This window comes from Aedes aegypti, chromosome 1, assembly GCF_002204515.2.
Source record: "Aedes aegypti strain LVP_AGWG chromosome 1, AaegL5.0 Primary Assembly, whole genome shotgun sequence".
Classification (NCBI taxonomy): domain Eukaryota; kingdom Metazoa; phylum Arthropoda; class Insecta; order Diptera; family Culicidae; genus Aedes; species Aedes aegypti.
In genome coordinates, this window is record NC_035107.1 from 222625010 (window position 1) to 222651922 (window position 26913).

The 26913-nt window shown below is 38.7% G+C and overlaps 1 protein-coding gene across 9 annotated transcripts in view; it reads left to right on the top strand.

Annotated features, from left to right (window-relative positions):
- The window catches only part of LOC5580011 (very-long-chain 3-oxoacyl-CoA reductase), a 73069-nt gene that overhangs the window by 33779 nt on the left and 12377 nt on the right, over nucleotides 1-26913 (top strand). For 5 of the 9 annotated variants that reach the window (XM_021857650.1, XM_021857652.1, XM_021857651.1 and 2 more), the window contains 2 exons: nucleotides 14429-14504; nucleotides 14568-15304. The exons of the other annotated variants lie outside the window; for them this stretch is intronic. In XM_021857650.1, coding sequence (XP_021713342.1) covers nucleotides 14429-14504; nucleotides 14568-15253 — 762 coding nt within the window. In that variant the 3' untranslated portion in view covers nucleotides 15254-15304. Of the gene's footprint in view, nucleotides 1-14428; nucleotides 14505-14567; nucleotides 15305-26913 lie in introns of those variants that run through there. 9 annotated transcript variants of the gene reach the window in all.

A 26913-nucleotide genomic window follows, 5' to 3' on the forward strand; every position in this document is an offset into this window, starting at 1 on the left:
ATCTTCCAGGTCATCAGTTCAAGTCCCAATACGGATGCCAAAAGCAAAAATATACTTCCAAACAAAAAAAAAACATCTCAATCAAGCAGTGTCATGGGAGAGAAAAGGAGGGTAAACATATTTTTGTTTTGTCTTGCTCTTACCTTAGGCGTTACATTTTTTGACAGTCAAATGCAACGTTCCTGAAGGTCTAGCATTAAAGCAGCACGTTATTTCACCAAAACCTGCTCTGAAGGAGCACTAAAGGCAGCTATACGTTGAATGAGCATTAATTTCGTTGCCGTTCATACGCATATAATGCAGTATGAATGCTGATCCAAGTGCTTAGTGGTTACTTGGGTTGCTGGAGCATGTTTTGATTGTAATATGTTACGTGAGGTGAAACTGAACTATACTGCAACTTGATTGAAACAAACAAACTTTTAGCTGTCAAACACGTAGTTTAATACAACTTTCACGCAACCGAGATGAATCTTCTTGAGATGAGATTATTAACCCGTATAGGCCTGAGTGAAAGCAAAAATTCTAAAACCCTCACCGCTCAGCGAATTCTTAATGGATTCAAATGATTTTTTGTCAGTATACTGGCACATATATCTAGTTTCTAGAAATGGACGGAAGAACGCGGAAATATTCCTGTGGTCAAAGTTATTCCGGTGGATCACTGGGTCAGGTCAGGTGAGAAGGGTACTGTGCGTATGTGCCCCTTGAGGTAGGCAAATTGCAAGTCACAGTTTTTTTTCCGGAATCGGTTATAATGTGGCCACTACATGACGGAATTTTAAGAAAATTGCATCAGTGTAAACCTCTTGAGAAACGATTGAATTGGATAACTATGAGTATTGCATTTGATTTATCCTACAAATGACCATTTTTGGGTCCTGAGACGCCTCAAACTTACGATAAAGTGGCCAATTTGTATCTGAACATCTGTGACAAGCTTATGGGAATGCAATTTAGTGCACAATTATGTTTGATTTCTTCTTTTCGAAAATTGAAACGAATTAGTATCCAACAAATCTATAGCCGGTTCTTCCAGGCATTACGTCCGAATGACCACATCCGGTATATTTTAAACGATGCAAAACTTTTCATTTACAATGTTGAATGTCAATTCTTAATGATTTATGCAAATTAAAATGATTGTCATTGCAAATAAATAAAGGTAACTTTGCATGTCCCAAAAAATAGCCCTTTTTTTACCCGACTTGACCCAGTGACCCACCGGAATAACTCCGGCCACAGGAATATTTCCGAGTTCCTCTGGCCACTTCTAGAAACTAGATATGTGGGCCAGTGAACTGACAAAAAATCATTTGAGTCCGTTAAAAATTCTCTGAGCGGTGAGGGTTTCAGTATTTTTGCTTCCACTCAGGCCTATACGGGTTAAAACGCAGCTTTCATGCAATGAAGTTATGTTGCGGATGCTCTAAATGAAAGTATATTGAAACATAACATTAAAATAGGCATTTTTGGAGAAGTTGCAAGAGTTTGTTTCCAAAGTTACAGAACACATCTTGATAACCATCACTTCATTGATGCTTGCAGAGGACATTTGCAAAAAATCTCACCGTTTTAATAATGTTAGACGTTAAACACGGGGTGAAATGCAAGTTCATTGGAACGACAATGAAACCTTATGAGCTTTTGATTAATATGCAACGGAACTAGAACTAGATAAGTTACAGATGCTATTATTGATACATCTTTGAAACCATTTTTGGAAAGCTTTTCTTTGAAAGATGTTTCGCGTACTACTTGGGCAGGAGTCATTTCGCATAAAATGTTGGAGAAATCTTTAGAGAAATTTCTGAAGAAGCTTCATGAGGAATCTCTAGTTAATTTGAAGAGAATTTCCAGGAAGAATATTAAACATATTTCCTCGGGTAATTTTGAGCAACTCTTAGGGTAGATGTGGATGAATCCTAAAAGTAATTCTTATACAAATTCCTGAATGGCAAACTAGACATCTGGCGTAGGAATTCTCGTAGATCTTCTTGGGAAATTCTCAAATGAATTTATTTTAGGATGGTAGGAAACTTTCGAAGATGGTTACGACTGTGGAAATCAAAATAGTTAAGAAAAGCGTGAAGTTAACCATCCCTTAAAACAGCACTGGAAGATTTTTTGGGAGACTTGGTGTTGGAATCAATAAATAAATTTCTGAAGGAGATCACAGAGATATACCTGAAGAGAATAGAAATCACTAGAAAAATTTCTGAAGTTTTCCCTCGAGGAACCTGAAAAACAATTCCTAAAGAACCTGTGAAAACATCGCATAATACCCAAGCATAATACGGAAGCATTTTTAGAACCATCGGGATCTAGGTAGAATCCTATAGTAGGTTTGAGGTGCCCCTGGGAAAGTAACTGATTTCAAACTGCTTCCAGAAGCATCGTCTTCAAAAATGTTGAAGTTCGATACCCATATTGATATGATTTCGGGCATGCTCGAAATTAGTCACATCAACCGGGGTATCTCGAACCTACTGTAGAGTGGCCATAGTAGCCGGTGGTTCTAAAAATGCTTCTAGAAGCCTCAGCTTCAAAAATCCTGAAGTTTGTTACCCATATTGATATGGTTCCTGACATGTTTTGAATTGTCCATATCCCACGGGGAACTTCTAACCTACTATAGAGTGGCCATGACCATGGCCATCAGTGGTTCTGGAAATGCTTCCGAAAGCATCACCTTAAAAAATCCTTAAATTTGATACCCATATTGATATGATACCGTACTGACTTGATACTTGATGGGCTACAATTCGCTACGATGAATCTGCGCCGAATGGATGAGTCTTCTTCACTGGGTTCGGTTCTGGGCCATTCGCTTCCAGTCGCCCTGAACGTTAAATGCCCTTAAGTCCTCCTCAACTGCAAAAAGCCATCGTGTGCGCGGCCTACCACGAAGTCGGCGGCCTCGTCCGGGTTCTCTGTTGATTATTATCTTTGCTTGTCGGTCTTCCGGCTTACGGGCAACGTGACCAGCCCAACGCAGCTTGCCGTGTTTTATGCGCTTGACAATATCCACCCCTTTATACACTTGGTACAACTCGTGATTCATGCGACGCCGACAGATGCCGTTTTCTAGTTTACCACCGAGTATTGTTCGCAGCACTTTACCTTCAAACACCCCGAAAGCTCTCCGGTCAACTTCCTTCAATGTCCATGATTCATGGCCATATAGGACAACCGGAAGGATCAGTGTATTGTATAACGCGAGTTTTGTTTTCGTTTGCAGGCTACGCGACTAAGGTTGGTAACGGAGTCCGTAGAAAGCCCGACTCACAGCTGCAATACGTCTTTTCACCTCGCGGGTAACATCATTATCGCATGTCACTAGTGTTCCAAGATACACAAATTCTTCCACCACTTCAAACTTATCACCACCTAGCACCATTTCGCTACCACTAACACGTCCGGACCCACGTTGACCACCAGCTATCATGTACTTCGTTTTTGTGGTATTGATCGTGAGCCCGATCCTCGCTGTCTCCCTCTTGAAAGGCACGAGCGTCTCTTCTCTGCGCGACGGTCAATCCCGATGATGTCGATATTGTCCGAAAAGCCAAGAAGCATATGAGTACGTGTGATAATGGTACCGCTTCTCTGCAAACCAGCTCTCCTGATAGCACCTTCGAGCGCTATGTTAAACAGCAAGTTAAAAGGAGCGTCACCCTGTTTCAATCCATCTATGGTTACGAACGATGACGAAATCTCGTCCACCATCCTCACACTTGATTTCGATCCATCAAGCGTTGCACGAATCAGTCTAATCACCTTCGCTGGAAAGCCATGTTCGGACATAATTTGCCACAACTCGTTTCTCTGAATCGTACGCTGCTTTGAAATCTACAAACAGATTATGAGTCTTGCAAATCCGTCGTTGATCGACCCTCTCGAGAACCAGCTTGGACTGCTCATGCGGTCTCAGTCTGTTGAACAGAATTCCAGACATGATTTTGTACGCCGTACTAAGGAGTATTAACCCTCGGTAATTGGCGCACTCCAGTCGATGCTCTATCTTGTACAAAGGGCAAATGAGACCTTCCAACCAACTAGTAGGCATTTGTTCTTACTCCCATATCCTCGAAACGATACGGTGCAATAATTCGTGTAGCTGCTTTGAGAAGTTGAGAAGTTCGGCTGGGAGCGCATCCTTCCCAGCAGCCATGTTGTTCTTCAGCCCATTAATAGCTTTGTTTACCTCATATAGCGTTGGAAGTTCCACAGCTTGTCAATCGTCATCGATTTGGCAGCCAACATTGTTTTATCCGTCCGCAAGTTGCACATAGTGGGAGACGGCGCTGGTTTTCTCCGCACATCATTTACGGACTAGTAGAACCGTCGCATGTTGTTCTGTTCCATAGCTTCTTGCGCCTGAGCAATTACTGCCTCTTCATGCTCATTTTTCTTTCTGCGATGGATCCGTTTTTCGGCTGCCCTTGCTTCCTCGTACCGCTCTTTGTTCTGACGGGTACCAGACACTAGCATCCGGCTTCTAGCCAAGTTCTTCTCGTTCGTCATTCTCTGGCACTCCTCGTCGAACCAACCGTTCCTTGGTCTTCGTTGAGCAGTACCTACGACTTCTCGCGCTACTGTGCTCACCGCTCCGTGGACTGACTCCCACAGATCGTTGAGGTTGACGCTTTCATCGATTTCACTAATCCGCTCGTCGAGCTTTTGATGGTAGTCCGCTGCTACGCCATCTGCTGACAGGCGTTGGATATTGAAACGACCACTATGAAACCGACTCCGTGTTCAGCTTTATCGCCACCGCTGTGGTAGATGTTGTATTTGAATGCGGTGTTAGCGATGGGATCTACCGCTCTGAACTCACGTTCTCCAGATTTTAGCCAACGCACTTCCTGAAAAGCAGCCACGCACACGCCAACTTTTCGCAATTCACGACCCAAAAGGCTCACTCGTCCAGGTTCATTTAAGGTCCTGACGTTCCAGGTACCGAGTTTCCAATCATAGTCCTTATTTCGTTGCCAGGTCGATTGCCGAAAATAACGTTTGTTTTGACGTAGGACTACGTCTTTGTTTTCTATATTGGGGTGCACTTTAAAAGTACGGAAAATGAGACATGTAACGAAATTAGGGGAGATTTTGAACGTTAATAACTCAGTCGTTTATGAACCAATTATTACGATTTTAGTATCATTCGATCACAAATGTATCTACGCATCGTTAGTAATATATCCGATAAGTGAATTTTGTTGTTAAACTATTGAAAATTTGATAAATGTTGACCCCTTTCTTATCCAACCAATCACGTTCGAGCACTTTTCGACGGTGTCGCTTCCCACTATAAAAGCAAACGGGTCCCTGCTTCTTCCCTCAGTCTTCTTCTTGCGGTCGGACTGTGAACACGGTCGGGCGAGTCATTCTCGCTTTGCTTTTGCACCCGCGTCACAGTCCAATTTGTGTCGTCGGAAGAGGAAGACGCAAGATTGATTAGCGGCGGCGATGACGATGGCTTGGGCGCTTCTCCGAGCGGCGAACTACTGCCGCTCGGAGAAGCACCCAAGCCATCGTCATCGCCGCCGCAAATTTATCCGCGCTCCCAGATTTCGACTCGTGATCGGTTGTCAAGAAGCAAGCCCGTTAGGAACCAGAAACCAGAAGCCCCCAGAGTTGCTAATCCGAGGAGATGCTGCTAATCGAGCGTCGGAATCGCTCGAGATTCCAAGAGTGAGCATCGTTTCCAGATTTCGACTTGTGCCCGGGGATCCACTACCCGTTGCTGTTGCTGTTTGCGTTGAGGATTTCCCGTTTGACCATGGCAATCAAGTGATAACAAACCGCAGTGCTATTTATCTACCATCGGACCTTGTCAGGACCATCAAATTTGTGGAAAAGAGTTGAAGGAATAATATTTCCGACCTTATTAGATCTTATATTTCTCAATCAATCTCGCAGCTTCATACAAAATTTAATTTGTTATGAATAATTGACTATTCGTGGACGCTGCTGCAGTGCCGTCGGGGTGGAAGCTCTACATTTCACAACGATTGTAAACTAGAGTGGCATTTCCAACAGTGTCTTTGATTTGCCATATTTTATGGGAGCATTTCGATTATGAAGATTATCACATGTAACAAAATTGCGACATACTTAGAATGGTTTTCAAGAGAAATTCTGATTGAACAATTTTCATCATTTTGGCACCCATTTATCAGAAATTCACCTTCATACTAAAGAAATTTATTGATTATCAATAGCTAACTATAGAATATTTAGTAAATGTCAAGCATTCCTACTATTCATATTTGATCAATTTCTCACGCATTATCATTTTTCGCAATTTTAAAGTAATTCTAAGCCCAACACATTATTGGCACATACCCATTTTCCAGATTGGTCGACTAGAAGAGAAGAACTCAAATGGGAGGAGCATCATCTGCTAATCTAAGGGTTTAAAGCATGCTTCCTTCGCCAGGTTCGGTTTCATTCCATTTTCGCTTTCGAGCTGGTAAGAGCTCCCCGAACCTGCTAAGCGAGGGGCACCTCGTAGCCAGAAGCCTGCTGAGCTGTTGATCAGCATCTGGTTTATGAGATTTTGGCTCGTGATAAACTCATCTGTGGTGCAGTCAAGAATCAAGCCCGTTAGGCATCATTACTACTTTTATTAGACAAATCGAGCGTCCGGCTTGTGATATCGCTCAAGATTTCAAACTTAGGCTACGTTTTCAGATTTCGACTTCAGCCGTGTGATCTAATAGCTGTTGCCGATGTGTGCCATCCACACCACAAAACATTCAACTGGTTGGGGATTCTTTGTTTAACCATGGCAATCAACTGATAACATCCTGTAGTGCGATTCATCTATGACAGCATCCGAGATAACAAAGCCTTTGGCACTTTTCAGGGCCACCAAATGTGTGTAAGAGAGTTAACAGAGTAATATTTCCGACTTTATTTATCACATTGCCAAGCAATGAATAATATTTCTCTCAAACCATAAGATCAACAAAGCGATGACTGAAGCTTTCATTATAATCCTCGAATAACATCCTATACACATTAAATATTCTTTAATTAGAATTTCCAATGCTACCATATATTTCATAGGAGGTTACTAATCTAATTTCAAAATGATCATACAACCTGTAGTGAAATTTCACATTTTCATAGATAAATATGACGAATTCTTCGAATAAAGGAATTTGGGACATGATTAAACGTACACTAGGCTGCAAATCATTATATGCATAAATATTTATAAAACGAGCAACAAGAACGACATCAAATTCAGTTAAATTAACCATCGTGGTCCTACGTCACCAGTTCGTACAACCCCATAGGGATGTACCCTTATAGTTTTTTCTTCTTCTCCATTTTTCATGGTGGATAATGAATTCAGTATGCTACCTTACCGGGGTCGCGCTACCTACATAACGTTGATGTGGCTGCCATCTTATGTGTAGCTGACGTGATACGACATTTCATACTCAGCCGCTGGTACAGACGCTGTTTGAGCAGCACTTCCTGGTGTACAGACACTCAGAACGTACCTCCTCACTCTAGTTGACGTCAGAAGGACAACAGAGCCAAGGTTGCACTAAGTACGCAACCCTTAGCTGGCGGTCTTTGTCATCATTTGACCCGTGGAAGCGTGATGTAGGAACTTGTGAGAACCAGAGCTGTGTTGGTCGCACCTTCCTGTTATCGAATCACTGTACATGTTCCTAATTGACCACTTCCCCCAAGGCACCTGGAACCTACTATAGAGTGGTCAGAGCATCTTATGGCACTAAGCATTATCTTGATGTTTGATGGATATAGTTCCGATTGATATATACATGTTTGGGAATATAAACGAGGCTAATCATATTTTCCGGAATCAGTTTTACGGTCTAAATATATATGTATAACATATTTATAACACTGCATAACAAAAATAACACTTTTGCGTGACTCAAGGATCAAATTATGTGTTTCTAGTAAATTTTGGGTTGATAAGTCTAATTTCATTCTCAGAAATGTTCCAGCACGTCACAATTTTGTGCTACAGGTCGGCAAAGTTGTATAAAAGTGTGGTTTTATTCTTGTTTACATAGTATTTTAAGTATAGTTTATCAAAATTTTTAGTGATCTGATCCATGAAGTATGCAGAATGGGACTTAAACTTTCATTTACAATATAATTAAAAAAATAAAAAATGCACGATAAAATGAAGATTGAATTGAATTTTTCAACATGTTTGCAGTCTTCATATATTTTTTTTCGTTTCTCTTATATGGCAGAATGCAATTCTTTTCTAAATAATCAAAAAATTAATAGACGAATCAAAGAGAGAATTTCTGAAGAAACCCCTCGTACGCTAGGTGGTTTTCGAAAAAGCTAGTTTTTTATAAATCTTGGGTATTTCTTCACGTGATATATTTCATATTTCCTTTGGAACACATAGCAAACTCAGTGGCATCGTATAGAGAAAGGATATAAAGTCAACCCTCCATGAGTCGATATTGAAGGGACCATCGACTCATGGAAATATCGAGTCATGGAACAGCAATGCTATGTAAAGCTGTTTGAGGGGACCATCATAGTAACCATGAAATTTGATTTTTAGTATGGTTCCATGAGTCGATATCGAGTAATGGAACATCGACTCATGGAGGTTTGACTGTAGCTTTCATTTGAAGTTAAAAAAAAATTGCCGGCCATTTTAAATTTGGCCGCTATCTTGAATTTTGTTAGAAAAATCAAGTTTTCACCATTAGCGCAACGCTAGTTTTGAATTCTGAGATCACCATCAGAAAGCTGAGGAAAAAATGTGTAAGATAGGCTAAAAAAAACTAGGCAATGGTATTTACCCTATGAAATAAACGATTTTCTAAATCATGTTCTACGATTTTGACGTATATGGCGAGAGCAATTAATGCAAACATTATTTTTTGTACAACAAAGAAACAAGTTTTCAATCGTTGGTGTTTTATTCGAGTCAAGTGAAGAATTAGAGTATTATTTTGGGTGATAAAATCTTGCGACCATCTTGGATTTTGACGCCATCTTGGTTTTAAGTACAGTCGAATTTCGTTCGTTGCACTATCTTTAAGTGGGCTACGTTTTGATTGGGCTCCCGTTAAAACGATGGCAAACGTCATTTTCTGATATAAGACGCAATTTATATATGTTGGTAGCTCTGTTTTTCTTTTGTTTTATGTTATTTGACAGCTTGAAACTCAGCCCGATTAGTGAAAATATTTCACTAAGTGGGCTACAGGTTTAGTGCAACGAACGAAAGTTGACTGTAGTAGAATTATTTTTTCACCTTGATAGCACTCAACATGTTGAATTTTAATGTTACCGTTACATTATAACTTCGTTCCATAATCATCTTAAGTTTTATCGAAAACTAGCGATCAGTGACATAAAATTGGAATCCTTACGATGGGTGCCAATGGCGGCCTGGTTTAAGCGAGAATTGCTCAAATTCAAAATACTTCCTAAGATATAAGCTCCCTCTGCCCCTTAGCTACGCCCATGGCCATTTCCCATCGCCTCCGATTCCCTCCACCTTCAGCTTGATGTGTGTGCACTTTCCTCCGGCGTCATTAGAAAATCGTGTTTATTTCTACACTTTCCATAGTGCATTCATGGATGGATGTGGACGAGCTACTCATGAAGCCCTTTAGTTGGCTTCGGAATGTGATGGCTGTCCAGATGGAGACGATATCTAATATTTGCGCACTGCACACCCAAGTGTGTGAACATTTCGAATTGACTCGCTGATTTATTGCACAGTTAACGGTTGCATGGTAAAACTATAAGTACCTAAGCAATTTGCTTTTGCGTGCGGTTTGATCGGGAAGCGCCCAGATTAGATTGTTTGTGAGAGAACTACACGTCACGATAACGAAAGTACCGGATCCATGCGAAGGTCAATGCCAAATATAAAGTTTCGGCTTTTCCTGGTGGGGACATAATTTTCGTCATAAATCTAGTACTTCCACGTCGATTACCTACATATTTCTCCATTGACGCAATATAATTCATAGAGGTGCGCAAATACGTCGAATAAACGGTTTCCGTCAGTTTTTGTCAACTTCTGAAAGCGTAACTTCATGCTTTCATCCACTTATGGGTGATTAACCGATGACCGGCAACAATAGCTTACCTTTTTTCCACATTCGTTGAATGTGTTTGATTGATTCGTATTCCGCACGTTCGTGCGACGATGATTTGCATTTTAAAATCCTCACTTCATTTGATACAGTTGAAGCCAGGCGTGGTTTGTCGGGAATGACTGGAAGCTTTTGTCATGTTTTTCCGCCATAGTTTAGGGAATAATGATCGAAAAAGGAGAGCTCATTTATGGTAGTTTAGCAGCTAGTTAATGATGAGGGTTTCAATGGTTGATGAAATGACTGTAGATTTGTACTTATGATGCAATAGATATAGGAAATACAAACATGACTCAAATTTTTGTCCTTTTGCTAGGCTGACGAGTTAACTACTACATTCCCTTAGTTATAGTAGATTTATCGAACTTCTCGTCAATGTTATTTTTATTTCTGTCAAATGTTGCGTCCTGTCAAGTCAACCATGTTCCATACAATTGTCCCAAGCAGCACATATTGTTACAAGTAGCTTACAGCAACGGCTACTTAACATATTCAAAAGTTACAATATGATACATTTGCAACATGGAAAAATACTGCTATGTAACCGAAAAAGCGCAAAAAGTCGAGCCTTATGTAACTTGTTTGTTCGTTACATAAGAAGTTTACGAGCAACTGCTATGTAATTTATTGATTACGCATGGGTTTTCCTGCGACAAAATAAATGAAACTGCGTTGAAGTTGTTGTTACTTTCTGACATTTTTGGAACCGAACAACCATTTTAGAATTGAATGTCAATAAAAGTAATACGTATGATTTTCGAACGCGTTATTATTCACAAGTACATATTAAATTTTACATGCCGATTGGAATTTGTGGTGAAATCAATCATTTAACTTGCTCAAAATTGACGCGCTCATAAAATAGGTGATAATTTTATATTGAATAACGCATGCTACCTGGATTGTTGAGATATTATTCCATTAGAACTGACACAAAAAATGGAAATTGGCACTGTTACCCAAATCAGCAGTGTTTTTGATTTTAATTTAATTGTTTGTGAAGATTGTGATTCCAAAATCACGTTGTTTCGTGTCCCGCAGTTGGATTTTCTGGGTTGCCTATCATAAATCGCCATATTATTTCATCTTGCTGCAGAAACACTTCCGAATAACTGTTTGAGGACAGCCAATCTAAAATGATGAAAACTATTGAAAAGCTGTTAGAGAGGCTGCAAATTGTAAATTCAACAATTTTAATTAATCACTGGAAAAATATCAATGAAAACAATAACTAGTCATAAAATAGTGAAGTTCTTATATCAAAATTCCCAATACGTATGAAATTTTTTTACATGTAGTGTTGACCACTGTCAGCAAGTTACTCGTTAGTTACACATTAGTTACCCTGAAAGCTTATGTTATTTTGAAACTGATGTGTAACTATACTGAAACTGTCAATAAATTACACAGCTGTCAAAAGGGGAATGGGTATTAAAATGAACACCTAAACGACATCGTCTTGCTTATAATGGGAAAAACGATGAATTTGCGATAAATCATCAAATAATGTGCAAAAATCCCCTATGCCAATTGTCTGGAACCTTACAAAAGTATGAACATTAAATGCTCCGTCCAATTCCGTCGATTTCTCTTCATAGGTCCTCTATTCTGTGAATAAAGGTGACAATATGCGGGTTTGTTAACAATTTTTCACTACAAGACGCTAGGAAGTAATGCAATCTTGCGTCCTGAGGTGAAACAACGAATTGAATTTAGAAATTGATCAATTTATGCCAATATTAGAGACTGAAGGTAATATGCCCATGATAAGGAAAATAGCGATTTAGATGAGAAAAACATGCTATTTTCATTATAATCGGATATACAAATAAGTCCTCTATCAAATAGTAGAAACAACATCCATCCATTTGAGTATTTCTAGGGTTAATAAATCAATCAAAAAAATGCGTGCTTATGGGTCATCCATAAACCACGTAGTCCATACAAATTGTATCTTTTGTGTATAGACAAATGACTACTAGGGGGAAGGTGGGTCTAAAATTGGGAAAAAACCGCGTTTTTAATGGTAGCCCCTTGTGCATTTCTGTGCTGTCACTTCAATAGGGCCTAAGTAACATGAGTGATTTTTCTTTATCGATTCTTCATATATAATGCATACCTACAGGCGTTTGTTCTGATGTTATTGTTCAATAATAGATACATGCTGATGCGAAAAAAATACATTTGTAAGGTTCTAATTTAGAAGGGTCTGTAGCCTTGAGGTTACGCTTCCGCTTCATAAGCGAAAGGTCATGGGTTCGATTCCCAGCCCCTCTACAAAAAAACCCGTCCAGCCACCAGAAGACGCCTCACGGAGCACATCCATCCTCCGTCAGTATCAGATGGTGACTGAGACAAACTGACCCTCTTCGCAGGCAGCTAGCCTCACTAATAGCAGAGCTCTCTCCTACCTGCTCGGTGTGAGAGTAAAAGAGTAGGAGAGAGTGAAATAAGATGTAAATATAGATAAGTTGAAAATAGATCTGTATCGATAAAGCAGCTACAGATCTAAAAAAAAAAAAAGAAAAAAGGTTCTAATTTGCGCGTTCTTAAGCGTGACATTACGTTTGGTAGAATTTGAATTCAACAGCTGTTTTGGTGTTATGAAATAGGGGTTTGAGGGTTTTGCCCCTACGAGTTTAGGTCCTTCGATAAGTTTTTCAAGGACAAATTTTACATATTTATTGCATGTAATACAAACTATGACAGTGAATAAGTGGACCCTGTCGGAGTTGGAATCCCAGAACAAATTTCAACAAAGAAGACAGCCACTGACTGCCGTCGTCTAAAAGTAATTAAGCATAACAAAACTCAATCATTTACGGGATTGACTGTTTAACGAGAAACTTGCGACGATCGACGCGCCACAATGATTCGTGGACGGAGGGTATTAGAACTAAGTTGGAGATGCTGATTTCGAAATTTTGAAGTAAACATCACCTCCAAACACTAGCGATTATGCGGTGGAATGTTAACGTTTGATTGCGAATTGTCTAGAGGACCCAAACACTTTAACGTTTAAGAATCCGATTTCGATGATTACGACATCGAAACTTCAACAGCCATTTTTCTGTTCAAAACTGAAAATGTGTTCACTGTGTTTCGGGTGGAGAATAAAATACAGTGAACACATGAATATATTCATGATTTTGAACGAAAAAACTGCTTTTGAAAAATATCGAGTTGATGACGGATCCCCTCAAACGAGTTCTCGTCATTTTGTGTCATCGGCTCAAAGTTTGGCGTTCCCCACAAAAGTAGAAAAGAGAACATTACAAATGTAACTCGATGTTCTGTGATATGTCTACTTGCATAAATTGTCCTTTATTTATTAATTTGTTTATTATTTATAACTAGTTCTATCGCACAACATCAGAGATGTTAATCATCGCAGCGACACGAATTAAGACTAAGACAGCTAAATTTTCACATACTTTCATCGTCATTAAAATATTAAGGAAATGTTCATTTCATGTTGGTGGTAATATACACAAGTAAAACAAACATTTTTGATTTTTTTTATCACAGTCCTAAAAATATATCTATGAATGATTATAATCCCTTCGAAACAGTTCTAAAGGTTTCTGCTTTGACATCATATCATTACGATATTCACCTCATTGAAAAACCTCAACATCTCCGTGCCTAAAATTACATCAGTTTTAATTTCTGAACGTGGTTCTGACTTCAATTTATCTCCGTATTAACAAAACCACTCTTATTTATGCTCTAAATCATCCGTGTGTAATAAAAATTATTGAAATTTGTTGTTCATGCGTAACAAGTTCGGTGTTCATTTTACCATCCTGTTCATATTTTCACCCCTTCCCCTATGACAAATGGTAAACAAACTTCATGCTGTTACACACATGTGACTTAGCAATCTGTATGTAACCTAGCGTGTTATTTGTTTCTTTGCAACCACAGATTCAATTTCAATGTAACTTATTAATTTTGACAGCTCTAGGTTAAGTTACATGCAAGTAAAAATGCAACACCTATGTAATGTAAACAAAGCGTATGTTACAATGTAATAGTTTAGTAACCAATAATTAATAAGATATGCTACAAACTATCTGAAATGCAACGGCAATGTAATTTGTTTTATTTTTCTAAAATATTGCATTTGTTACCAGTGCTACTTGGGTGTGTTGTGAGTCACCCGGGAGCCCATTGTCATCTGTACGAGGAGCGTAATCTCACTGCTAGATGTTGTCATCATCCGAGCATCCCCCATCAATGCCTAGTCTGGAAGAAACCGGAGTCATAACACCAATTCTCGGAACCCTCCACAGCTAGCTAAAAAGGGACTAAACGTGGTGCTTGTCAGTCGAACTCAATCCAAATTGGAAAATGTCGCCAAAGAAATCGGTAAGCAGATTATTCAGTCATCTATGTAACTTTGTGATCTGTGAGTCGTATCATCTTTATCAGAGGAAGAATCCAAAGTCAGCACCAAGATCATCGTGGCTGATTTCGCCTCTGGCCCAGAGATCTACGAAACAATCGCCAAACAGACGGCTGGAATGGAAATCGGTGTCCTAATCAACAACGTCGCCATGTGCTACACCAGTCCTGAGCGATTCCTTCAACTGCCCAATCAGGAGAAGTTCATCAACGACCTGGTCTCGTGCAACATCTTCTCCGTGACTCGCATGTGCGGTCTGTTCCTCCCCAGAATGGCCGAACGAAGAAAGGGTGTCATCATCAATATCTCCTCCGTATCGTCGGTCATTCCATCTCCGATGTTGACGATCTACGCTGCAACCAAGGCATTCGTTACCAAATTTAGCGATGATCTTGCCACCGAGTACGGCAAACAAGGTGTACTGGTCCAATCGATTCTTCCTGGCCCGGTGGCCACCAACATGTCCCAGATACAGAAATCCTCGTGGTTGGCTTGCTCACCGAAGACATTCGTCGGAAACGCGCTGCGCACGTTGGCAATTGCGCGCCAAACTACCGGATACTATCCGCACTCACTCCTCAAGCTCAGTATGGACATCTTGGACTTCCTGTCACCGACCGTTGCTCGCCTGGCCACTTTGAAGGGACTGGAAATGGCACGAGCAAAGGCTAAACAGCAAGCGGCTGAAAATAAAACAAATACTATTAAGTAGATCAAGAAGACTAGTCCACTCGCATCTATTATACCCTGCAAACAGGAAGAAGTTTTTCAGTGGCTTCATAATTTTCCGAACTCCTTGAAAATGCTTGCGTTTGAGATTAAGGGCCGATTTCTTCACCTTCGCTTAAGCCGTAAACCACGCTTACCCATATGGTTAAACTAGGTTTAAGGCCTAAGCGGTGCTGAAGAAATCGCTTATAAGTCTTTTCTAAACGAGATAATTGGGTTTTATAGTAAGACCGGGACCAATTTGAAGTTTTACTTTCATCATCACGCCCTTAATAATCCATATCCGCCCAGTATTCGATAGATAAGACGAAAGCCCCGTTCGCCCAGCATCCTACAAATAGAACAATACCTAGATGTCAAATATCTTGAAAATAAAGAGGTTTAGAAGAAAAATCTTCCCAATAAAGTTGATCACAGGACTGCTGTCTTCCACCTAGTTGATATTTTAATACGCAATTTACTCATAAAGTGGTGCCAAGAACAAAACTCTCATGTAGGAGCAACATATGAAATAACATTTCGGCGTACATATATTTGTTTCGCTTATATCTCAGTACAGTGATGAGATACAAAATTGATGTGGTGCGATTAACTGAATAAGACCTATTCATTTGAAATATTTTAGTTCAAAAATCACTCCCAAGATGGTGCTAGTGGGCCCAGTGATATAGACGCTATTGGAAAAAAGTAGTTTACGCAACAAGTTGCAGAATGATGATTTTTACGAGTCGTACATTTATCCAACGAGGGTTGTCGAGTTGGATAATGGCGACGAGTGCAGTAAAAATCGAGGTGCTTACATTTTTTTTTTTTTTGCAATTCCGTAGAAGATTACTTGAGGGGTTCAGAAATAACTTCGGGATGCATTCACCATTATTTTACAATTTTTGGAACTTGTTGTGTTATGATCCATTACAAACTCAAAAAAGTTGCGTAATGAAAAAGCGTTGCGTAATAATCATTATACATCTGATTTCAGTTGTGTTATGACGATTAGCACACTACATAATTCAGTGCAGGAAAGTAAGCCATTTCATGATAGATTGTCGTGATGAAAAAACGCCCAATAAGGATGTGAAATAGCGTTTCGAATATATATATATATATATCAGTTCAGTTGTGAAATGCAAAGTTTTGGTCTTCGTCAAAGTCGATCAAATAAATAAAACCTATTCGTAAGAGCGCCCGCCGGGGTAAGACGGACCACCTTCAGTTTGGCATGAGAACAGCGATTTTCTTGAAAGTTCACCAAGCACTTTGCATAAACACAAGATTTTTGACATTTCAAAGCATTCAGGGTGATACCAACATTATTTTTTTCATAACAAATGTCAAAAACAAAGTTTTTGCTTGTAGATACTGAATTTGATATAATTTTAACAGATGCTCACTTAAGGGTTTCAGAAGGGATTTTTTTGTCAAAACATAACAAATTACCCGTCCATGCTATAACATAAATGTGAAATATGCTTCAGTCAAGTGAAATATGAATTGTAAATTTTTAGCTTTGAAATAAGGCTCTACTTGTGAAAATTACGCAAGCGGGGTAAAACCGACCACTGTTGATGGGGTAAGACCGCCACCCCTAATTTATACCAAATATAATGTCTAAACCATTTTAAAAGTTGTAACTACGTTGTACATTACTATTCAAGTTAAATAAAATCATATTTGTTAAAAATACAAACTAAATTCTCATATTTTTGAAAAATATGGGTGTTTTAAGGTAATAATAAGTATATATCTAAGTTTTTTGATATAATTAACTCTTAAAATGATTCAATATCCACTTTAATCAATGTAGAATTCATAAAACAATATACTTTTTAGAATAACAGGGAACTGATATAATTTTTCGCAAAATTGTGAACGAAAATCGAGGTGGTCGCTTTTACCCCGTGGCTAAAAATAATCGTGATAAGAAATCACTTTTTCAAGCTTCAAGAAAAACATATTACACAAAGCCTGTGATATTTTTTGATCATGCCCAAGGCTTCAAAAAAAGACATGCTGCATAGAAAAAGGATTCATTGATTCTTGATTTTGACATGTGAATTAAATTGCTTATGGGGGCGGTCTTACCCCGTCTTCCCCTAGAGTCAGAAACATAAGGTGGTGACGAATTATGTTCGACGTATCGACGTTCGACTGGTTCGAATCCCTCCGGTTGAGAATCTTTTCATAAAGGAAATTCTCTCGACTTCCCTGAACAAAGAGTATCCTCGTGCTTGCCGCACGATATACACATATAAAAATTATCAAATGACAAAGAAAGCTCTCGGTTAACCCCTCTACCGGCAGCTTCATTTTTTACCGCAAAATTCAAATTCAAATCGTTATAACTTTTTTGTTTTTCTATATTTTTGCACCATTTTTTCAAAAGCTCTCAAAAAACTCTTCTAGTTTTAGGATCTGTGTCGATATTGATCATTGGTCATCTGGTTTTGTAGATATTCCAAAATTCCTTGGGGGACCGACCCGTAACTAGAACCCCCCGTTAATTTCTCAGGCTACAGAATTTTAATCTTATTCGGATATTCACTCTTCGGAACAACACATTGATGAGAGTATGTTGTGAAAAAATGAAGCAATTTGGTGCAGCCGTCTTTAAGTAATGGCCATTTAGGTTTCTGGAACCACGCTGGCCAAATAAAGATCTTAAAAACTTCAAAAAACATCATATCGTAATTTTCAGATATCTCCAAGAATACTGAACCGATTTATATGATTTTTTCAGAGAAGCTCCTTATTACCTGGCATTATATAGCCCACATTTTATTTTTTTGATAAATTGATCAAAAACAAAATGGCCGCCAGAGACATTTTGTATGGAAAATGTCGGTCCCCCAAGGAACATCTGAATATCTTCATAACCATATGACCAATAATTAATATCGACACGGATTTCGAAACTAGAAGAGTTTTTTGAGAACTTGTGAAAAAATGGTGCAAAAATATTGAAAAACAAAAAAGTTATAACGATTTGAATTTGAATTTTGCGGTAAAAAATGAAGCTGCCGGTAGAGGGGTTAATAACTGTGGAAGTGGTCAAAAGAACACCAACGCCAGAAAGAAGTAAAGGAAGAAAACTAATGAAAATATATGTTTCAAAAACAACACTAAATTTCTCCTTCGGGATACTTCAAATCTACACGGAAAAAACAGTTTACCTATTTTTTGAGTTGACTTTACCCAAAATTAAGGTATCGATTATTATCTCAACCCAAAATCTCTCGGTATTCTCTCTCTTTGCCAATGTTGTCAAAAACAGAGAGAGCTGCACCTACCCAATGGGGGTAGTTCGGCCCTGGGAGGGAGAAACCGATACAAAATTTATGTACGTCATAGTGAGCCGAGATTCTGCTGTCATGAACTGTCACTGTGAGCCCAGATCTTAAAGAATGGACAAACATGAGAAAAGCGCGTAATTAATCAAAACATATTTTTGCATTTCAACAAAGTTGACAACAATCGGTTGAAAATCAATTCCTGCACACCCAAAAGCAATGCCACGATAGCACCTTTTAATTTGATCGAATATAAAGTATTGAATCACGCATCTGTTTACGCTTTTCCAATCAAAATTAAAATTGGATGCACATAAAACAATGGCCCTTTTCCCAAGTTTGTCCAGAAAAATCGAAGGTACACAACAAAAGAAAACTAGCGATTCTTCGCAAGCCTGCCTTGATTGTCGTTGGTGAGCGGAAATTATCTTGCAATTTTGAGAAGTGTTGTGTCATATTTCGTATGTAGTATCTGTTCCTCCCTCCCAGGTTCGGCCCAATAAGCCAAATTTGGGTAAATGCATTATTCTCAAGCTTGGGTTGAATGAACTCAATTTTGCGTTGAATCAAACCAAATTAAAGTAAATTTTTCTTATGGCTTCAAAGGCAAAGTACCAAATGGAGGCCTTGGAAATTTAACCAAATTTGGGTTATTGGGCTCAACTACGGTTTTGCATTGAAACAACTCAGATTTGAGTAGTTCCGCGTTGCCGTGTAGTACAGTTCTAAAGGAAATTCGTTGAAACTTATTTATTTTGCTAGTGGTATATTGCCACCATCAAAACATATAAAACAAATGCTAAACTGTTATTTTTATTTTATTTGTCTTTATTTCTCATCAGTTTTTAGGCCATCAACTACAGCATCAAAGACGCACCAAGTTATCAAAAACTGATTGTTTCGCTTTACAAAATCAGTATGAGCACACAATTTTTCAAGATAAATCTAAAGATAACGAGTTTTAATAACATACAGATCGTTCTCAATAAAAAGTTGATAAATGTTTTTTTTTACCAGCAGTTACCCATAAAGGCATAACTGTCCCATATGGAAGCAGTAGGCGTTGAGAAAATAGCGCCTAAAGTTTGAAATTTATCTTCTCATACAAAAGTTCATGATTTTCTAATACATTTCTACATGTCATATTAATCATACTTACTTACTTACTTATTTGGCTTTACATCAATTATCTTGATAAAGCCTCGCCAACAATATTTCGCCAATTCCCTCGGTTCATGGCCGCTTCTCTCCATCCTCGACTGTGACCCACGGTCTCCAGGTCCTGGTGTACCTGGTCAATCCACCTAGCTCGCTGCGCCCCACGCCTTCTTGTTCCGACCGGATTCGTGGCGAACACCATCTTTACAGGGTTGTTGTCCGGCATTCTTGCAACATGCCCTGCCCAGCGTATCCTTCCAGCTTTAGCTACCTTCACGATACTGGGTTCGCCGTAGAGTTGAGCGAGCTCGTGGTTCATCCTTCGCCGCCACACGCCGTTCTCCTGCACGCCGCCGAAGATCGTCCTTAGCACTCGGCGTTCGAAAACCCCAAGAGCTTGCAAGTCCTCCTCGAGCATAGTCCACGCCCCATGCCCATAGAGGACTATCGGTCTTATGAGCGTTTTGTACATCGTGCATTTGGTACGGGGGTGAATCTTTCTTGACCGCAGTTTCTTCTGGAGCCCATAGTAGGCACGACTTCCGCTGATGATGCGCCTTCGTATTTCCCGACTAACATTGTTGTCAGCCGTCAACAAGGATCCGAGGTAGACGAACTCGTCCACCACCTCGAAGGTATCCCCGTCTATCGTAACACTGCTTCCTAGGCGGGTCCTGTCGTGCTCAGTTCCGCCAACCAGCATGTACTTTGTTTTCGACGCATTCACCATTAGCCCGACTCTTGTTGCTTCGCGTTTCAGGCGGGTGAACAAATCTGCCTCCGTTTCAAATTTTCTCCCAATAATATCCATGTCGTCCGCGAAGCAAACAAATTGTCCGGATCTCGTGAAAATCGTGCCTCGACTGTTAAGTCCGGCTCTCCGCATGACACCTTCAAGCGCAATATTGAACAACAGGCAAGAAAGTCCGTCGCCCTGTCGTAGTCCCCGCCGAGACTCGAACGAACTGGAGTGTTCGCCCGAGATCTTCACGCAGTTTTGCACACCGTCCATCGTTGCTCTGATCAATCTTGTGAGCTTCCCGGGAAAGCATATGTAGTCATCATATGTAGTCATATTAAGGCCTTTTGGTGCGTCATCACAAAATGGCTTCTTTCAAAAACATTAACATAATGTTATGATAGTACTGGTATTTGCATCATCATTAAAATATAACGGCTCATCGCCTGATTATATGGATGTTTTATTCGAAGAAAAATGCTTCAGATGGTACTCCAATATTTAATCATCAATTTCAGATACACCATTGTCAATTTAGTGACAATATACTTGAGATTTATATTCCCAAAAAAATGTCCAAACTTATGCCGTATTTCATTGCCTCACACAACTACACTTGTAAATAAAAGGTGCTTACCTTTCCCGTTGTAATTCTGCATTAAAAATGAGTGTATTGGATTTTATATTGCGTTCACAACACTTTCACTAAACAAATCTTTCATTTAATTTTCTTAAAGGAACACATTTCAAACGGGAACTGAATTTTTTTATAGTTTTATCAACCGCAACAATCAAATATGATGGCGGCGTTTTTCACTTGTAGCAAATCGACGACGACGACGACACCATCGTACATGCACAATCATTGCGATCGTGAAGCGCAGTGATGCTAAGGATGCCGTCCATAAATGCATTGCAATTAATGGAAATTGATCACAAAAATCTTAGAAATTTCATTAAATCAGTTGTGATAAAAAACTTTTTGAAGAATTATAAGGTTTCATAATATGCGGCAAATGTTCTGAAAACGAGCATATTACAATTCGTAGAAAAATCTGTCACCTACCACCTGGCAACACCGTCATATCCTGCAAACATAAACAGTGCCGATGCATAACAAGAATATGCGATGAATTCAACATCAAACATAGAAGTTCCGTTGCTCGTCAATAAATCATAATGTGTTCTTTAGATATGTATGATTAAACAGCAGATTTTGATTTTCAATACTCGTCAAATTACTGAATTTCCCGTGTGTTTACATAAAAAATTGCTGAACAAAAAATATATATTTTTTGTTTGTTTGTTTTGAAAATGTACATGGAGAGGTGACACTACTTCTATTACATCAATGATGATTCTAATGATTCTTTGACTTACACGCCGCTTCATATTAATCATATGTCATATGTCATATCATATTCTCACATTTTGCTTCTTATGCTCAGAAAAAAATATAAACTTAAACACAATTTACGTAATGCATTTATTCTTTAATATGGGACTGCACCAACTTCATATTTTTCCGCAATATATTCAAACAAAGTGTGTTCATTAGTATATACATACATAGAAAGTATGTATTATAACATGGATGAATGAAAAAAAGGTGTTGGTTCAAAAATCAATATGGGACAGTAATGCTTTTATGGGCAGAAAATATTTGACAAAAACGTTTCTTTTTACAATTGAGAGTTAAAAACAAAAAAAATCTATTCTGTTATTTTTTAGATAACCAACCGCCCTAACACATCTGATGAAAAGCGGAAACATAAAAATTTAAGATTTGTTCGCAACGGGCAATAGATCAAAATGCTTCTTTTCTTTTCGATATCTGTTGTGTTTATCATAGTGGACAGGATTTTTCGTCTTAAAGATTGAAATTTCGCAAGCCTTGCTTCTCATATGACTACTTTCCTGGGGGAACCAGGTCTACGGAAGTCTTCCGAAATATGGCCAATGTGACCAGAAACGATTGAAATAGTCTCCAACATAATTTATTCGTAAAATCGAGAAGAATGATCTGTCGCAAGCCTTGCTTCAATACCGGTCCATATACAAATATAGGCAAAATAAAGTGCCTACCTTACCAGTTTTCGATTTTCTCACATTGATTTGGTTCAAATTAAAGTTAACACACTTAAATCTTTTTTGATATTCTCTTTTTGATATTCTTTTAAAGTTGCACTTACGAAAATTTGATAAAAAAAGAGTTTTACTCAAAGAAAAAGAAAATCAATTTGTATTGAAAAAAAAAATAGTTTTGTCAACCCTGGCATCGAGAATCGCCCACAAATTCTCGATGGGGTTGAGGTCTGGGCTTTGTGGAGACTATTCCAGCGGTTTAATCCGACAAGACCGGAAGAAAGGCTTGCTCTTCTTAACAGTAAGCTTCGGGTCGTTGTTCTAGAGAAATATTAATTTCTCTTCAAGGCCCGTCTGGATCAGCGAAACCTCAAGATTTTCCCGCAAGATGTTGATGTAGGAATCTGCCGTCATTATCCCGTCGATTTTCACGAGGCTTCCTACTCCACTCCATGAGAAACACCCCCAGACCATCACATTTCCTCCTCCATGCTTCACCATTCCTTGGATGGGGCGCTCTGCACCACACACGAGCCCGCCGCTTTCGAATAAACAGCTCGAGCTTCAGGAGCGCCACATCCAAGGAACGGTGAAGCATGGAGGTGTGATGTGATGAAACATTTTTCTTCAGTTTCTCCACATATCTATTGCGAATAGCAGTTATTATCCATTCATTGTCAAAAAATAAATCAAAAAAGTATAACCTCACTGGTAGTAAAGGCAAGAAGTCTCAACTTTTAACGGAATGTTTTTAGAGTAAAAATTTCAACTAAAGTGGTCTCTAAAATCTCTCTTTCTTCTTATTCTGCTTGCATTGAATCCTGATGCAGAATTGTAAGGCTCCAAAGAAACTTTCAGAGACTATAATGGATTCAACAGGATCTTCAAGAATCTCGTCTCATATTTCCCGAAGAAAAACTTAAGGAATTATACTAGTGATTTTATTTAAAATTCTGTCAGGGTCTTCCACGTGGTTCTCTTCAGAAGATTTTCTAGAGATTTCTCTACCATTTCTACCAGAAATTCTTTCAGCGATTTTTTCCAAGAAATCTTAGAAAAATTTCTCCAGAATTTGCTCCAGGAAATCCTAGAGAACTCCAAAGCCACCAACTCCTGTAGTTTCCTCAGATATTACTTTGATTTTTTTTTTCCAAAACTATCCTAGAACTTCCTCCAGATATTTTCCACTAATCATTCAACCAAATTATCCACTTGTTAGTCTTTTAGAAATAATGAAAAATTTCTCCACCTGTTCATGTGGATTCCTTCAAGAATCCATCCATGTTTCCTTCCTGAAATCCAAACTGCTTGAGGGATTCTTCGAACAAATCTATTTTATTTCTAGGAATTTCTTCAGCATTGCATCCAAGTATTACTCTTTAGTTTTGACAAACATTTCATATAAAAGTTTCTCAAAACAATCCCATCCAAAAAAGTTCGTTTAAGTCATCACACCACTTTATACAACAGCAATTTTTACAATAATTCCTCCGATTATTCCACAAATGTCTATAGAGTTTCTTTCCAATGTTTTTTCATAAATTTCTTTGGAAAATCCTGCAGTATACTATCCCGAGATTCGATTGATTTCATTTATAATCTTAGCAAATTATCTGGAAATTCTTCTAAAATTTCTTTAAAAGTCCAAGAGTTATTTCAGAGATCCTTGTTCATTAAGGGTGACTTCAAAACATACCAAAGTTTTGTCAGAGGATACTATACAAGTTTTTTTTAATTACCTCACTGATTTATTCTTCAGAAAAATTTCTTTGGCATTTCCCTAGAGACATTCCTGAAAGAATTTCTGAAAAACAAACTTTCGTTTTGACCGGGAATCTTGGAGATTGTCCCAGGGAAATCAATGGTTGAATCACTGGATAACATCTTGGAGGAGTTATGATTTTCTTGAAAAATTTCTTGAAGAATTGTTGGAGGAATTCAGATAATATCTGAAATATTTTTTAGAGAAATTTCATTTCTATTCCAAAATCCAGGTTTTTGAAGAAATATTTGCTCTGATGCTTTCTTAATCTTGTGGTAAAGGCTGGCATGAAATTGAAATCAACTTTGAAATTTTTCAGCAATTTTTCATTCCAGTTTTACAAAATTATGCTATTTTGTAGTTGAACGGAAAAGTCACCTGAAAATATCGTTGAAATGCTTCCTCAACTCAAAACGACCGAAATGTCACTTACATCGCTTTATGATTGAGCCCCTCAAAAATAGTAACATGGTTAAAATTTTTCTTAGCTTCACTGTACTCAAAAAAAATCTAACGTTTGTCCTGCCCATGGTTCCGAACGTGGACGCGTCTCTGACTTCCACAGTTATTGACTGAGAGCTTTTTTGCCAGAGTTGCCATTTTCGCATTCGTATATCGTGTGGCAGGTACGATGTTTCTCTATGCCCAGGGAAGTCAAGGAAATTTCCATTACGAAAAAATGGTTAGCATGGCTTTGCTTTGTAGCCGCGGACTTTAACCACTCGGCGAAGGATGGCCCCAACTCCGGAACCATGTGACCAATATCAAATTCTGTATCACACATGGAAACTAGAGACGTAACCAGTTCCATTGGCGGTAAATTAATTAAAATCGCTCCAGAAATAAAGGAGTTATAATACGTATCAAGAGAGCATAATGGTTAAGCGTGCATGACGATTTACATCACCGAAGAAATAGCTTAAAGGCAATTGTAAATTTACCTCTCACTTTTCATTAGAGCCGTTTGAAGAAAACCTTCGAAATTATGAGAACAGGCTCGTCTGTTCCAAATGCCATTTAAACGCAAAGTCATAAACTTGCCAAACAGCAGCTCCAAATTTAACTCCCGGTAGTTTGTTGATTTTAGTTTTTCGTTGTTGGCGGATTTTACGCTTTGATGGCATTTATCCTACGATTTTCTATCGTCTGAAAATCTCATCCAGAACTGTAAACATTTCTTATTGAAAGTACATATATCAACTGTTAAGCCTATTCAGAAATTTGCATGAGTATAATAAAAGTAGTATATAAGCTCATAAAGCAACCTCTTGTTAAATTTCCAGAAGATTCAACAAAATCTGTAGAGCCATGTTCCTAAACAGGGGGTCCTCGGACCATGAAAAAAGCACGTTGAAACGAACACCTCACAGCGAGTCGTTTTTTCGCCGTTACCAAGGTTGAGAAACAGTGCTATAGAGGAAGGAACTGAGAAACTAACTACTATTATCGCATAGGAGAAATTGAATAAAGAAATTGTGCTAATTTGATTCAATTCATTCCTCTCGAAATTTCGTTTAGAAAGCGAAACACTAGAAACACTAAACACTAGATAAGTTTTTTGAGAACATTCTCAAAACATCACAAAAGAAACTGCTGCGTCCATTCTTGGAGAACTTCTTAACCCGTATAGGCCTGCGTGAAAGAAAAATAACTGAAACTATCACTGCTCAGCGAATACTTAACGGATTTCAATTATTTTTTGTTAGTATACTTTTCACATATTTAGTTTCTAAAAGGGGCCAAAGGATCTCGAGAATGTTCCTGTGGCCGAAGTTATTCTGGTGGGTCACTGGGTCAGGTCGGGTCAAAAGGGTGGTGTGCTTTTGCGCCCCTGAAGGTAAATTTCAAGTCACATATACTTTCTGGAATCGGTTATAGTGTGGCCACCATGTCATGGAATTTTAAGAAAAAACGCATCAGTGTAAACCTTTTGAGAAACGATTGAGTTGGATAACCACTAGAGTGGTTCAAAAAATCGTTTTTGCTCCACACCGCTCATTCGATCCTAGATCAAATTCTGAGTGTCCTCCCAAAAATTGAGCTCAATGGGATGAAAACTGAGACTGCACAAGCCCTTTAAAGTTTATATGGGAATGACTATGGGAAAAGCAAGCAGTTCATTCAATCGATCATAGTGTTTGCCCATGTGCTCTAGGGGGTTAGAACTACGTTGATTCTTTGAGATACAATAGTTAGCTACAACTTTGCCGAAGACAGTTTTTAAATTGGACGCCCCAGTAATTAGTTATTGATTTTTGAATGAGTTGTAAAACTTTGACTATAATAATTGGGCAGTTCTGCGGGCATCACTGGATATATGCAGTAAAATATAGTAGCCATGATTTGTGCGCGCTATCTTTCGCGCCAGGTGTAGCAATGTTGCCTGTTCAGAAGGTAAATGAGCACTGCTGAAGAATTTGTGACTGGATATAAATCAATAACTAATTACTGAGGCGTCCGATTTGAAAACGGTCTTGAGCAAAGTTGAGCTGATGAATGTATCTCACAGTATCAAATAGCTCTTATCCCCAAGAGCACATGGGCAAATATTATGACCGATTGAATGAATTGCTTGCTTTTCCCATAGTAATTCCCATATAAACATTCAAGGG